Below are 17,060 nucleotides of genomic sequence, written 5' to 3' on the forward strand. Positions count from 1 at the left end.
ATAGTGCCTTTTCCTGGACCTATATTCTTAATATTGCCCTCAGTACTAGCCTGTGTGACAAAAGCAGTTCTCGTATCTATAAAGTATGCAGCATTTTAAACCTTACTCAGGAAACGACTACAGTGTCTGCCAAGTTTTCGCTTGGAGAGAAAAAAGAGATAGTTGCGCATTGGCTTTGAGACTTGCAAGCATGGATCAAAGGTACAGATTTTATACTGGTGCGATCACTGATCCATACTGCATTACGCTACAGAGTGGCATGCGTAACATCTCTCCGGCTTGCTCACTGTAGAGCATACATACACATGATTGTAAAGCCTGCGAAGTAATCATGACAAGATTCAAACTTGATTTGCTCTGAATGTCCACATAACTGCGTTCACTATCCCTACATATAGATCACGTGGTAGTGGTTAGTTGGCAATCCCCAGAACCATTTCCTCATGCAACTAATGGTGACTGTATTAGTGACCCTAACTGCATATTTCACAGCGAAGAAAATATTCCTCGAAAGCTGGTTGATTGTAGCCAAGGCATGTTGCTCCAGTTGCTGCAATCAATACACAGTTGCCTCTTCTGAATATTCTGCAAGCAAACTTGGTTCCTGATGATTCTTTGACACACACCATCCTACAATACGATCCAGTCTCCTTTGAATTTATTCTTGTTTAAAAGCTTAATTTAGCAGTATTACAAAAACAGTACTGTAAAGTCAATTTCACAACCCCCTCTCTCCTTAACCTCACTCCTAATTTATGTTTATTCATGAAGTATAAATACTTCTATTCAGTTATCCACAGTTTGAAAATTCAAACACTGAGTGACTACTTGCAAAATATCAAATACTCTAATCTTTCCAGTAATGTCATGAAGAATCTGTTTTTGTCTCTCAAAGTAAATCTATGAATTACATATGATTTTGTGAGAGGAGTGCATGTTTATGTAAAAACAGAAAATCCTCTTCTGCTACAATAGTATTTGATCATTTTTTAGACACCACGTTTGCAAACATATCCTCACTATACATTACAAAATCACAGTAGATGGACACATGGTCACTTATAATCATTGATGCTCCACGGTTCATTTACGCGTACATCAGACATCAGCACAGCAAGAATAAAGCTTAAAATGGGGTAGAAAAGTGGCCAGCTTTGTCTTGGTGTAATGGTACAAGTCTTGCTGTTTGAACATATAACCTCAGTATCATACACCACCGAAGAACCTGGCAGTTGAAATAAAATCAGTCAAATTGCGCTCCTACGGAGGAAGTTGCACATAATATCTTACAGAGTTTTTCTCTTCGCATTTTTTTAAGTCATGGCACAAGAATACTCTATTGCCCGAGAAGGAGCCATTGCCGAGAAGATTCTTTGGATACGATGCAAGCAAAAAGAATAAAAGGATGAACACCTCCGAAGAAGTCCAAGTAGACATGAGGGATACATGGAGAATTTCAGGTAATATCGCATTCTGTGGCGTCGCAGACGCGTTCCATGACATGTGCCCGGTCCCGGTGAATGTGACCTCCCCGATCGCGTCTCACACACACTGTACGGGCCGGGACCTGCGAGGGCTGCACATGTGGCTTGACCAATCAGCGGATGGACGACGCCTCACGGTACTGCTCGCCCTCCATGACAAAGAATTCCTCCAGCTTCCACTGCAGGGTCTCGAAGGTCGGCCGGTCCATAGCCTTGGACTTCCAGCACTCCAGCATAATCTCGTAGAGCTCCGGCGGGCAGCCGGGCGGGCAGGGCATCCGGTAGCCACGATCAACGTTGTCCAGTACCTCCTTGTTGGTCATGCCTGGGGGCAGAGGGAGAGAGAGAGAGAAAAAAAAAGCAGGTAACAACCACAACAGGATGACCATTAAATGCAAGAAGTGCTGTTGGTGAATTCATCAAAGTCTCTAGCTTTTTAATATCAAGTGTACATCAGTCAGCATTTCAAAACACTGAGCAAACACAAGGGCCCCGTTTCATAAAAGATGTTGGGGTGGCAACTCTTGCTGGAATGGCAACTTCCAATAGCAATAGCCAATCAGGAAGCTGGATTCTTTTCATTACTATGACAATTGCCATTTCAGCAAGAGTTGCTATCATATCAACTTTTTATGAAATGGGACCCTGGGCCCTACTTCACAAAAGATGCTAGAATAGCAACTCTTGATGGAATGGCAATAATGGCCATAGCATCAGCCAATCAAGAAGCTGGATTCTTGTCGTTACCATGACAATTGCCATTCCAGCAAGAGTTGCTGTCATACTGACTTTTTATGAAATGGGTCCCCAATTTCCTGTCTCATCTTTTTTAACACTCCTTTCTCATAACCTCAGTATGATGTTATCCTAGCATTAGTAGTTCCTATTCATCAGGCTATCTATTGTTGTATCTATCTAACTATCCATTTATCCATCTATTTATCAATCTATCTATCTATCTATCTATCTATCTATCTATCTACCTACCGGCATCTATCTATCTATCTACCAGTATCTATCTATCTATCTATCTATCTATCTATCTATCTATCTATCTATCTATCTACCAGTATCTATCTATCTATCTATCTATCTATCTATCTATCTATCTATCTATCTATCTATCTATCTATCTATCTATCTATCTATCTACCTGTCTATCTACATGTATCTATACCTCTCATATCATGTCTGTTCATTTTGTTAATGATCTTTCTATACACCAAGAATAGATCTATCCAACTACAAAATACCTCTTCATTAGTTTTTAACAGCATTCCCTACTTTGAACAAGATGGACACAGGAGATAAACTTGAGAGATTTTCACAGATCTGTAGCTAAATGAATGAATAGAGATTAACTAATCCCCCAACCCCTATTCTGTCACCATGGCCTTCCCAATGGAACAGGGCACATTGGTACACCTGAGTGAATTAGCTAATCTTTAACTCAGTCAAGTTTGGATGGAGTGCCGGATGCTGATGCAGGACGAGTCGCGAGTATACTCAGGCAGTTGCCCAAAGGAAATGCGCGTTACAGCAAAATCAGTCCGTCCTCAGCAGGTTAATAGCAAGCTACCCCAGTGCTGCAGCACATAAAAGGGTTGAAGGTCTGGAAAATAACTGTTAGTGAATAGAGATCACCTAATCCCACTAATCCCTAATCTCTCAACATGGCCATCCTATTGGACTGAGGCACATTGCTACACCTGAGTGGGCTCAATAATCTACAACTAGATCAAGTTTGGAGGGCTGACTGAGTGCTGACTGAATGCTGATGAAGGCGGCTTGGCAAGCTACATTGAGTGCCCCGGCACACAAAGGACCAAAGGTGAAAGGTTGCACCCACCTGGGTATGGTATCCGGCCATAGGTGATGATCTCCGTCAGGAGGATGCCAAAGGACCAGACGTCAGACTTGATGGTGAAGGCGTGGTAGTTGGCTGCCTCCGGCGCCGTCCACTTGATGGGGAACTTGGCTCCCACGTGGGACTCGTAGATTTCATCCTGGAGAGGGCAACGAGACAAAAAAGGAGAATTCAATTACCACCAGATGATGATGGTGATGATGTTGATGATGATGTTGATGTAAGAATGATGTTGATGATGATGATGATGATTCTATCAATGATCATGTGAATGATGATGACGTTGATGTGATGATGATAATGATTATGATTATGTTGATGATGTTGATACAAATGATGGTGATGATATTCTACATTATTCTAAAGTTTGGGATCATAAAACAAATGGGAAATTGTGTTTTAAGCAGTTTTTCAAGACCACTTTTTTGTAGAATAGTGTGTTTGGTATGTCTTACAGGTGTACAGTGTACATTTCCCTTTTCATTTCTTCAAAATCCTTTACACACTCTTCACTATCACCTACAATAACATTTGAAAGGATGATGCTACTGCTTTGAAAGTTGGTATTAGTCATGGGTAGAATGTGTCAATAGAGCAAGCTCAATTTCGGCCTAATCTGTTAATCCCTTTATTGTTGTTGCTAAGGAGTTTTACATCCTGTTTTTTGTCCCATTTAATGCACAGAGCATGGCTTGGAAGGATTAAGCGCCTGAATAGACACTACACTTCAGAACCTCTTTTTCTGGTATACATTTTTTTCAGAGTGTGTGCTTTCTTTACAATATTTAGACTGGATATGAGACTCCATTTGAATTGAGTTATACATCAACAGGGATGTCAAGTTCAAAAAAATTTTATGAGTGAGATTTCATGACTCGGCATCTCGGCATGCGAATGTGCGCGCGAGTGAGGGTCTGGGAGGGGTTTTTCACCCCTGTGGCCTCCCACAGTAGGGAGCTTTTTCAATTTTTAGCTCTTAATGGTGCGATCAGGGGCATACTTAAGTGACTAATTTTTACTGATTTTGAAAGAAAAAAGGGAAATATACCTTCAATTGCAACTATCACTTTAATCTTTTGAGCTAAGCTCATTATTATAGGCCCAAGTTGCAGACTCGCCCGATGCGTGAGAAAAATGGGTGTCATGCGTGAGATAGTGAGATGGCCCCTAAATGCTTGAGTCTCACACAGAATGCGCGAGACTTGGTAGCTCTGCATCAATTCATAGCCAAAAGTCCACTCTTTCAGAATCTGCCCTCAACTAAATTTCCATGTCTGGCAACTTTTTGTTGGTTTTGTGGTGCAGGGTTACATTCTGTTATTCATTTTTTGTCTGTTTGGTTTTTTTTTTTTTTTTTACCATTCCATATTCTGCATTTTACAATTAATAATTAACATTTCAAGAAAATAATGTGCTGATTCTTGAATAAAACAATAATATTGTTAAATAAATACATATGAAATGTGAAGACTTTACGAACAATCAGAGAACCCTTGACAACTACATGTATCACTGTAACCGCATATTGCAGATACAACCAGCTGCAATGAAGATAATGGCCACTATGAAACTCCAAACTCATCATTACTTTGCTGTGCCTCCAAACCGAGTCACGACGTCAACTTTTGTTGGATTCGTCATCTGTCGGCACTTGGCAGGGGAATTTTGGTGGGTACTAATCCCAATGTCCTCTATAAACTAACCACAGACACATACTACTCATGTTTGGTAAGCCAGGACTTTATATCCATCACACAAACATTATGACAAGTGAAAAGGAGCTGTTGAGGTTCAATGGAGAATACAACAGACTTTTGATCACAAGGTCTATGGTTCAAGTTCCCAGGCAGCTGCACTTGTGCCCCTAGACGAGGCACTATTTTCTCCCTGCCTTGTATCTGGGAGGGGACTTACAGTCATTTGTCTCATTGATGCTTACTGACAAGCATTCATTGCTTCTTCAGCAGTCACAAAAACCAAATCAAATTAAATCAAATCTTATACCTAGACAAAAATACAAAACAACAGCCTGACAAGTAGAATCAATGTAGAGACTAAATTTTGATTTTTTTTTCCCCCCTATGTGCCGATGTGCAAATATCAACTGCTCTGAGGGGCACTAAAAACTACAACATTGCCCAGAGGTGAGTCAAGGGGCACACTACTGTTGAGAAATCACCAAGGGCAAATGGTTTTAACCATGACCCAAAAAGAAGCAGTCAATATCTGTTTTATATACACTATCCCATTTTAACAATTTAAGATATTTATGCTAACTGCCAGGCAGTATAACAAAAACTAGTGACTGCACTTTTGACCAATCAGAATTGAGGATTCATCAAAAGAGGTATATTGTAATAACCTTTGCAAGTCATGCTGCATTGACGTTTACTAGTGCACACTTTTTGAGATTTGACCGTCAGGTGACATAATATATCAGCGATTCATTCAGCAGTTTGTTGGCATCAGATGCAGAACGGAAATACTATGGGGTCGTTCCATTAGGTGGAGGTTTCTATTTTTACATCATCACCGTAGCTGTGACGACTTCATATTGCATTGCATACTCATTATCAGCCAGAAGGAGAATACTGTTGTGGCTAACTTCCAGGAAAGGGAGTATTTTGAGAGACATTCAGATCCTTTGTAATGCAACTTTAAAGTGCCAAAGTAAACCACATATGCCCCACAATGTCTAATCTGTATAAAAGTAAAGAAGACTAAGAACTTCTTGGCAATGACTGCAAACCGGTGATAGGCTGTTATAGCACTTTAGGAAATTCACCTTGAAAAACAAAAAGAGGGTGTCAAAGGCATTGATGTAAAATCAGTTTGGCATCCAAGAGCCTGTCCAAGCGAGTGAGATCATAATCAACATTAGGGGCTGACAAAACGATCATACAAAGGAACTGCATGCAAATGGAAAAACACAAAGAAATCAGGTCATCATAGATTTATAAAGCAGACAGACTACAAGTCCTCATATCCTGAAATTTGGAAAGCAAAATGTGTGCTTTGAATGAGTGGTTGTACTGTAGGTCCAATGATAGCATAAGCCCTTTCATACAATTGTACCAAGCATTTTTAAGATTATCTCAGGTCATGAAGTACTGTTGTACGGTCCTTGTAACTGCCAATACAAACGAACTGCGGTAGGTAAAAACTTTTAAAGCTTCCTATCTAAGCAAAACAAAAACAATTTAAACAAAACTTGGTTATATTGATACTTGGACCAGTTTTGAATAGTGAAGTCAGCATTAGTACAAAATTTTGAACTTCACTTTGCCACTGTGACCATTCATTTACAATGATAATGACCATTCTTTAATTCAGAAGGCTAAGGAACTGTGTGTACCATCACAGAATGGCTTATGTGTTTCCAACAATATTTTAGCATACTTTTTTAAAAATACAGACGAAATGCCTGTCTTTAAAAGATCACAGATGGAAGATGAAATAAGCACAATTCTCTAAAACACACTCTATAACCTGCAGCATCTGCTGTCATGACGGTAAACCAACTTCTCCAAAAATTTCCTGTCACTTCTACCCCCAGTTTCCCACAGCAACAAAGACCCCCTTACACATCTAGGATGCCCACGACTGCCTGATGATCTGAACAACTGCCAGGGCGGAAGCGGCGTTAAATGTCGGAACTCGGATCGTGCGTGATCCAATCGAGAATTCGACATGACAACCTTGAAACGTAATTCTTCTCCCCCTCCTTCCCAAATCCTTTCATTTTCATCATATCCTCTCTTTGCTAACATCGTGTGCCACTTTCTGAGTACTGGCTTCTCCCTCCCCCAACACAAAAATAATCATTCAATTCATCACATCCCATGAGGACCCTTTTTTCTTTTTTCTTTTTTGAAATGCAGAAACCATCACCTCTCATCATCAAATTGGCACTTCTGGATTTCAACTGCATCGATGAAAGATTAGTCGGAACTGGTAAAAATCATCAAATCTGCACTTTCATATTACAAAAGATACAATTTTCATCATTTTTTTTCCTTTAGAAAAACGTGAACATTAATTCTCTGAAATTTGTGGCAGATTGAAGAATGCAGAAACCTTCACCTCTCATCATCAAATTGGCACTTCTGAATTTCAACTGCATCGATGTATGAATTTGGCATTGAGGAGACCTTTTTGTGTACAAACTGAATAGAGAGCCTCTCAACACTTAGACCATACAGAGTTGCCAATTCGTCTTACTCTCTAAAATCTAACAGTTCATAATTTTTTTCAGTAAGTCTGTTTTGTTTTCGTTTCGTTTTTCATTTATTTAATTCTCTGAATTTTTGGTTTGATACAAAGCAAGATAAAGTCAGGATGGAACTTTCTGTTAAATTCTTATTAACATCATTAATTTTGAATAACATTATGCCATCTTATCTCAATCTAAACTGTAAGCCTGCTGCATACTCATGATCTGATGGGAGTGTGTATTCTACTTTCTATTAACCCATTGAGGATAAGCGTTAATCACACTGATTCAAACTTTGCACAACTTTCAACGTCAGACAGAGACCTGCCTTGATAGAGCAGTACATAGACATTGTCCACGCCATATATTTTGTGATGGTTGTGTATCTAGGGATCTTGCCAATCGACTGACATTTGTGAACTTAACAACATGCTAACACACATTTGAACTGCCCCATATAGCATAAATGCCAACATTCATGTACCATTATCACATCAGGGCTGCCAACTCTCATGCATTGAGCGTGAGACTCATGCAATTCAACCAGTTTTGACTGTCTCACTCTGATAACGAAATCTCACGCTAAACCCCCAAAATGGAAAGTATGACTACAAAAATAAATATATATCTAAATTATCTGATATTCCGAATATCGATATGCCCAAGCCCAAAATTTCGAGATTTTCCCGCATGGGTGTAAAGCTTAACCAAAAATAATCGTTTTCGGTTCGCACGCAAAGACGAGCTATTGGATTACGATTGGTTTCTACCTATACCACGTGAGCGTAGCTTGTACTTTTGGCAAATTACAGTACATGTATGGCTATGACGTGTGCTTTACATCACTTTACATACACTGACTGTGTACGTAGTATGTACGTACGTACGGCCGCACAGCAGGCCGCCAGGCGCTAGCCAGGAGGTCGCTCCGCTCCCTCGCAGTGTCTCACGCCAAACTCTCACTCAAGGTTGACAGCCCTGTCACACGAAATTGTGTTCCGAGTCACAATATACACTTCTCAGGAAATATAAAGCCATTTACAAAAGCTGATGCCAAGCACTCTACTACACTCCTAGCCATGTGTATTCCACAATGAGTCCTCGACGTATGCAGAATATGTTTAAACACAGTATGAATGTGGGTAACGTTGCACCACTATACAAATGTAAAATACTTTTAGTGTGAACATTGGATGATCCAGCAGTAAAAAATATGAAGAATTTTACAGATGTACAAACAAACATGCAAGTATTCGGAAATACTATAGACGATATTTTCATGTACAATGTAATTCCTACAGTCAATCTAATGTTGGTGGCCTTCAGCATACACATTCCTGCAGCAATTTTTTTGTTTTTATTCAAAATTTGTGTTCGTCCAGTGTTCAAGAGTGCATGTGTATGAGCATTTAGCTATTCACACACTCACTCTATGAGAGTCATTAAAGGGAGGGAAGAAGAGACTAAACAATGAATCATACCCCATCTACAGGCACGAAACATATCAACGATACTGTAATTTAGGGTACATTACTCTCCAATGCCCCTAATTCTCACTGACACGCGAGACCCATCCCTGCTCTAAGTTGTCATATCACTGAAGTATCATTTTGCACAAACAGGAAGCTTTTCCTCGTGCAGCAAAAAATACTGTTTTTCTCTCGACTGCTTTGATGCTCTGACTCTACAACATGCCCTCATGTCACATCAGATCTAGACCCCTTTGATCTGGGAACCCCTTCTTTTAGGAACCCCCTTAGTCTATGTGCCCCCCTATTGGGGAAAAAATCCAGTGATTATTCAAATTCATGAAATTCTTCTGTCCAGTTGTTTTTATTACAAATGATTAACACATTCCCCAGCATCGACGTACATGTATGTAAATAAGCACTGAATTGATCAGTGTTTTAGTAGAAGCCATAATGAAAGAAATAATGGGCATACATTGTACAATGTACATACTCAATCAGGATTCAAACCTGTACGATCTCCTGATCTCCAGACAGGCATCTTATCCACTAGACCACCGAGATTCCACCTGACAGCTAGTGCTGGTTCTAATCCTTAAAGCGGATGGCTAGTAACCGATCAGTGGGAATCAGTGGGAATGCTGAGGGATGATTGTTCCAATCCTTGTGGGATTTATTTAAGGGTACATCATATATCTACTGTTGTGTGAAAATTATTTGCTTCAGAACGGTCTCATATTCAAGTAATGTGCAGATTAATGCCCTGTCACTGACCAGGGACGCTTACCTGGAAACATTAAACTGCACATTACTTGAATATGAGACCATTCTGAAGCAAATAATTTTCACACAAGAATAGATATATAGTGTACTCTTAAATGAATCCCACAAGGATTGGAACAATCATCCTCCAGCATTCCCACTGATTCCCACTGATCAGTTACTAGCCATCCCCTTTAATAGTTTGCAGCAGGTACTGCATAATTATTAACTGTGAAAATCAGAAGATAGTGATGTCTCATGCTATGAATTATGTCTCTATATTGATTTCAAGAAAGAACGTTTCCCTTCAATGTTTCAACATCCAAACGTCTCCCTCGAATATCACGACATCCAAATGTCTCCCTTTGAATGTTCGGACATCCTGGTGCATTATAAAGTTCCCTCCAATGACATACTCCTGTCACTGGAGGGTTGTTCACTTCCTATGGTGTGCTGCCTTCTAAGAGGAGCCACGTTCCCTCCTTAAAGGGAACATAAACCCAAAGAGCAATGTGGATGGAGTAAAAGCAGTAACATTAGTAGAACACATCAGTGAAAGTTTGAGGAAAATCTGACAATCGATGCAAAAGTTATGAATTTCTAAAGTTTTGGTGCTGGAACCGCTGGATGAGGAGACTACTAGAGGTTATGACGTATGAGTGGACAATAATATAAAGAAAATATAAAAGGAATTCCACAAAAATTCACTTTTCTAGCAAAATGAATGAGTACTTGACTAGCCGCTCTTAGAAAGCAGGGGGAATAAGTGCTGCCCCTTACATATGTCAGTATCAAGTTCATGGAATATGTAATTTTCATGAAAAATGAATTTTTATTGAATTCCCTTTATATGTTCTTTATATTGTAGTCCACTCATACGTCATAACCTCTAGTAGTCTCCTTACCCAGCAGTTCCAACACCAAAACTTTAAAAATTCATAACTTTTGCATCGATTGCCCAATTTTCCTCAAACTTTCACTGATGTGTTCTACTAATATTGCTGCTTTCACTCAATCCACATTGCTCTTTGGGTTTACGTTCCCTTTAAAGGAGACAGTCACACCTATAAATACACATAAACCATCTAGAGCCAAGATTTTCAACCAGTGGGCTGCAAAACCCCCGCAGGTGGGCTGCGATGACTTCAAAAAATAGAAATAAAAAAAAATTTGTATTCAATCTGCCAGGGCCTCAAAAAAACAAAAAACTAAAAATCCAAAAAAAAATATAAGCCAAAGTGGGCCTCAGGTTAAAAAGGTTGAGAAGCATGAACCTAGGGTGTGTCACTCCCCATGTATGCTAGGCAATGGACCTGTAGACATTGTGAAAGACACATGTATGGAGACCCTCCCACCCACCCACCCCAACCTTTTAAACCATCAACCTTACTCTGCTCAGCAAAAAAAAAAAAAACAAACAAACAAACATGATTCCTAGGTACATTAATTGCATGAAAATTCACAAAGGCAATTTAAATCTAGTTCATAGGACTTGCAAATGTTGACTGCAAGGAGCCCAAATTCAGTGCTTGTTTCACGCCACCTACTATTAAAATTTAAGCCCAAGATTCGATTTTAAACTGCCTTTGTGAAATTCAGGACGTGATGTTTGATTTGGGTTTAAACCTCCGAAACTGACCAGGGACAGACTCAGAAACTGACCTTGATGACCCGGGCCAGGCCAAAGTCGGCCACCTTGCAGATGTTGTTCTCGCCAACCAGGACGTTCCTGGCCGCTAGGTCCCGGTGGATGTAGTTCTGTGACTCCAGGTAGGCCATACCGGCTGCCACCTGGGCCGCCATGTCGATCAGAATCCTCAGCTGCAGCGAGTGACCCTTGGCTGGAGGGGTCAAATGTCAAATAATGCAAAATAATCATTTAATGACTTCCAAACAATCATTATGTCTCTGAATATATCTAGAGTATGAATGCAAAGTCAGAGAAACCAGAAATACTTTTGGAGATGGTCTTAACATATGTTTTGATTACTTTCTTTGTTTTTCAGCAGGTTCAATCTCAAACTGATAGAAATAGATATAGTGTATTTGCTTTTACATTTACAGTTTATATAAAACTCTTCATATCTTTCTATTCAAACATACACTGTACTTGTTGAAATTTGCAAGTAGAGTAAATATGCTCGTTGAAGAGATTTGATATGACAAAACATCTGAAAGACAATTGCAACAAGATTCTTCATTCCCAATGAATTGAATTCCTTAAATGATTTCTATTATATTTGGATATTGAAATTGAAAGAAAAGAATAAATTTGGTATGATTTACAAGATATTGTTGCAAAATAAGAATTGCTTCATCCAGCCTAGTTTCTGCTACATTTGTGCGACATTTTTCAAAACTTTTATACACCTGTATCATCAAACAAAGTGTGTCTTCTGTCTTGGGCAGCACTGAAATAAGAAGAATCACAAATTGCAAATCATCCAACACTTTCATATTCATGCTTTAACAAACTACCTATACAAACCTTTCAAAATATATAATGTTTCCATGTCCACCAGACACAAAATATTCCCAACAAGTCTGACTCATCATTACTTGCATAATCATTGTTTATCTGTTTGTGTGTTTGTGGGTTTGTGTGTGTGTGTTGCTGTTGTTGTTGTTGTTTTGTTTTTTGTTGTTTTTTTTTGGGGGGGGGGTGGGGACTCTGGAAAGTGTGTTATCTTTGTCTCCAAATCCGACTTGCTGGTACACCCTCTGCATGTTTTCTTATACGTTGGAAGTGCCGCTCTGTTTTCATGCAAGTCACTGAACCCAAAAAGATATGAACCCAACACGAGATCAAAAGTCTTTTCTTTATTAAAGGGACTGCAGTTTCCTGACGATGGATACGCCATATATACAGTGCTATAAAGCCAAGCTGTCTGCGTCATAAGTCTGAAATCTACACACAGTAAGCTGCATAAAACCACTCCTCCTCCTTCTACATCAATGCGTAAATTATTCACACTTGCACCACCTTATAACTTTCTAGTGTCTAGTAGTGGTTACACAAAAACATCTGCGGCCCTGATGAAAGGCATATCTCGCTGGAGGAGATTTCGCTGCCTCCACTGACTCGATTTGTGCAAAAAGGAATCCTGATTACTATTGGAGGTGAACATGATGACATATTATATCTTGCAATACCCTTTACTCATAGTCCTACCAATGCATATCTGTGTATGCACTCTGCTTAAATTGCAGAGAAATAAAAAAGACAATGTGTACATGTACAACGTATCAGAAGGGACACACATCACAGAGTATCGTGACTTAGTGAAAAAGAATGTACAAATGTGTAGGTATTGAAGTGTTTTGCTGTTCAAGTTTCTCCAAAGGAGTGCTCATCATACCATGTATGTTTGTAGCTAAACTCTGGATATAATACTGGGTATAAAGTGAGGCGGTTCCTCACCAGAAGATGTTCTGTAAAAGCCATCAACTCTACCACCGTCTGCTGCTCACTCCATCTCACACTGAACTTCTAACCCCCAAATGCAACCCCCTTCACCCACCGTCGTCGCACTGCCTGGCACACGTACGTTTTCTCCCACGTAACCCTGTCCTGTCACTACGCTGATCCCGACACGAACAAACTCGAACTTCGGTGAGGTAATTACAGACAGGATACCGGTAATTCCCAGAGCCGTATTTGGCTAAGAATCACCAAAGTGATCAAACACATTTTATACTTTTTCGTTTGTCCTGACGGGGTGGGGGGTTTTAGACTGAATCACACAAGTGTAACGATTATTCTCCACGCAATGAACAAATACAGCACTAGCACTGGAAAAGAGCCAATATCACAAATAGCAGTATGTGCATGCACTTGAAGCATTTTCAAACAAATGTTACGCCTCATCACAAAATACAGAGGTCCCGCTTCACTTGCTTTCAAGGCTCCTGAGTCAAAGAGAGGTTTCAGACTGCAAATTAAAATAGAACTAGGTTGTAATCATGTTTGGGAAACGTGTACAAACCGTATATGTTCCAGACACGCTGAGAATGACAAAGTCTTCAGATGCTCAATGAAATGTGTCTTCTTGCAGTCTGCTCACAGTAAGTGACATTCAACGAAACAGCTGGATCGCCAACTCCGTGGTCTGTTCATCACACATGCAACTCTCTTCATTACCTTTACATGCAAGAGCATGTACGTGAACACACGCACCACTGGCGGAAATGAACTCAAAGTCAAGCCATGATACAACTCGTCCATTGTAGCTCAGAGGCCTGTATCTATCAAAACTGCAAATGCCCACCAAGAATTGAGCCAAATTTGACCAGGAAGCATCTCCGGATGATGATCAGACAAAAGCGATCTGACGAACAACATTCGAGCGAGCTTTTACAAAAAAATACAATTTTGTAACTCACGAAGAATACACATGTTTCTATATATGATGTTTCCAAATGAGTTCTTCACCACAGGCAAAAACTCTCCAAACTCTGCTCAACACAAAGTTCTTCATGTACACCGTATATTGCATACAAATAAAGATGGATGGGTACATCATTTCCACTTATGGCTCGGTTTTGAGTTCAAGATTAACACGAGAAGTGTGAAACATGTTTCTACACATGTATACCAATGAATTCTGCACCATGTGTGAAATCTCTCCAAACTTACGCTCCACACCAAAATCTACATTGTCTTAGTAGCGTTGGTAAATGAAGATGGTCATGGTACTTCATTTCTGCTTTAGTCTCGGTCTTGAGTTCAAGAATAACTCAAGAAGTGTGATACAAGTCGTGTTTTTATTATGTTCACAAACAAGTTTTTCACCAAGTGTGAAAACTCCCAAAACTCTGCATCACACCAAATTCTTCATGTAATGCTGATAAATGACGACAGACAGGAAACATCATTTCTGCTCAAGGCTCGGTCTTGAGTTCAAGAATGACTCGAGAAGTGTGAAACATGTTTTATGATATGTTTGCAAACAAGTTTTTCACCAAGTGCGAAAACTCTCCACACCTGAGCTCCACATCAGTTTCACGTAACGCTGATAAATTAGCATGGACAGCATGCATTATTACAGCTCAGTACGTAGTCTGGAATTCATAAATCAACCTTTAATGATTTTACTTTAAACAGGGAGTAAAACAGACTGTCTTTTGGCAAGACTGAGAGGCTCAAAATGTACAATTGCAGTTTGGGAAACCCATGAGGAATAAGCGCCAAGGTTTGAAAAAGTTAAATTGATAATTGTTGCGATTACACTCTCATTCTTGTTGTGGTACAGGCTTAGTACCGGTACTATACATTATCGAATTTTTCCCATCTTTTTTTAAGTCAGAGCTAAACAGTATTACACCAGAAGATCTGGGCAGTACTTATAATTGAAACCAGAAGATTTCATAGCATGCGCAGAGTAATAGCAAAGTGATCGGGAAAACAGCTCACAAAAAGTGAGGAAAGCAATCGCCATAGGGGACAGACAAGGAAATCACGGATTTCTTTGAAATTTAGTAACATTAACTCTACGTGATATTGATAGTCTGAGTTTCAGCCCACGTGAAGGATAAATGTGACAGGGTGTTCATTTATAATAGTATGAAACTACCATGTACCTAGCATATTGTTATGCTCAGACAATATTAATAACCAGCTTTCAAGAAAATGGCAGTAAAACCATCACCAATGAAAATGTTGTCTTTTTTCTTTTACTTTTCCATGTCTTGTTTTTCATTTGTGGTTGTTGTTGTTGTTGTTGTTGTTGTTGTTTGTTTTGTGTGTGTGTGTTGTTTTTTTTTTGGGGGGGGGGGTGTTTTGTTTTTTGATGGGGGAGGGATTAGCAGCTTGACATGGATTTATATGTCCTCAAAAAAAGTACAGTGTATGTATAATGTGTATGAGTGAGTGCTAATGGGTTAAAAGTCTTCTTTCCACTTGAATGGTAGAGAAGGAAAAAGAGGAGGGCATGTTGTCTCTTTCTAGGATCAATATTTGATGAGACCCATCGATCATCTCCACATTGAATATGCTCAGGGGGTAGAAGTATGCAGAAACACCAAGAAAATGGGACATTTTCTTTGCTATTTGTATGATATATGATATTTCATGTGGTTTCTAAAAAAAAAAAATTAAATGGGTTTCAATCATCTCAATCTGGACAGGATAGGGCTGGGTCCATTGTTGTGTGCAATGGAAGCAATATATATATATATTTTTCTTTCTTTCTTTCTAAATATCAATTTCCACCTGACCAAGTAAATTGGCCATTATGCCTGGAACCAAGACTATAGTTCCTGCCCCTCGACAACACTTACGACTCTGCAGGAATTCCAGGAGAGAGCCGTTGACCATGAGTTCCGTCACGATGTAGATGGGCTGGTCGCGGGTGCAGACGGCGTAGAGCTGGATCAGCTTGGGATGTCGCAGCTTCTTCATGATTTGTGCCTCCTTGAGGAAATCATCCGTGTTCATGGTATCTACATGGGAGAGGAAGGAGATGAAGAGAGAGAGAGAGAGAAAGAGATTAAGTGAGAGATATTAGAATCATAATTTGTTAACCCTTTCCGTGCGGGAACCTGGAGGCCTGCGTATTAAGTCTGTGGGCATTTCAGAATTCAGTGTGGAATGGGTTAAGGAATTTTCCTTATTCAGAGTGGAAAAAAAGCATTCAAATCTTCTGATATTAAAAGCAAAGACTCCTCATATTGTGTGATGTACATGTCACATGTATCTCTCTGTGTACCGATATGTATCTTTTATAATTGTAGAAGTTATCATAATCTCTTAAACACTGTCAGCATTATCGGTATTGTTAATCATCATCTATAATCTCTCAAATACTGTTGAATGTATTATCATTACTAGTATTCGTTTCATCAGCAGTATTATTACTATTTCAACCGGCATTGTATTAAACAAAGGGTAAAATGGCTTCTACGATGAAGACATCAAGACTTCAAAGATGCATTACAGAATCACAAATAGAGAGAAAGTAAAATTCTCTAGTGTCAGACCTTCAAAATTATTCTATATCATTCTCACATTACTGTTACTATTTGAAAAGGAAGAAAAAGAGACTTCAAGGTACAATGTACATCTGTACTTCTGACTTCAGATGACTGTGACAATGACTTATCATGTTTTCATATGAATATTACAATATGGACTGAACCTCAACTTTGATGTAGAAACAAAAAACGGTAACCACACACATGAAATGAATCATTGCACATCCATTGTCTTGGTTTGTATTAGAGTACGGTATTACTAATCATGCATCATTATTTAAAATATATGCAGT

At 39.4% G+C, this 17,060-nt stretch overlaps 1 protein-coding gene across 1 annotated transcript; it reads right to left on the reverse strand.

Moving 5' to 3' along the window:
* Positions 1–16,231, reverse strand: LOC139714127 (tyrosine-protein kinase Src42A-like). Its single transcript, XM_071625849.1, has 4 exons — positions 16,075–16,231; positions 11,458–11,636; positions 3,334–3,490; positions 1–1,809 (listed from the first exon to the last, which is right to left on the reverse strand). The coding sequence occupies exons 1-4, from the start codon at positions 16,229–16,231 to the stop codon at positions 1,598–1,600; spliced, it is 705 nt and encodes a 234-aa protein (XP_071481950.1). The 3' UTR covers positions 1–1,597.
* Between the last annotated feature and the right edge of the window lie 829 nt (positions 16,232–17,060).

The sequence above is a fragment of the Diadema antillarum genome, unplaced genomic scaffold, assembly GCF_040938485.1.
Source record: "Diadema antillarum isolate AM-2024a unplaced genomic scaffold, OU_Dant_1.0 seq00002168_RagTag, whole genome shotgun sequence".
Lineage (NCBI taxonomy): Eukaryota > Metazoa > Echinodermata > Echinoidea > Diadematoida > Diadematidae > Diadema > Diadema antillarum.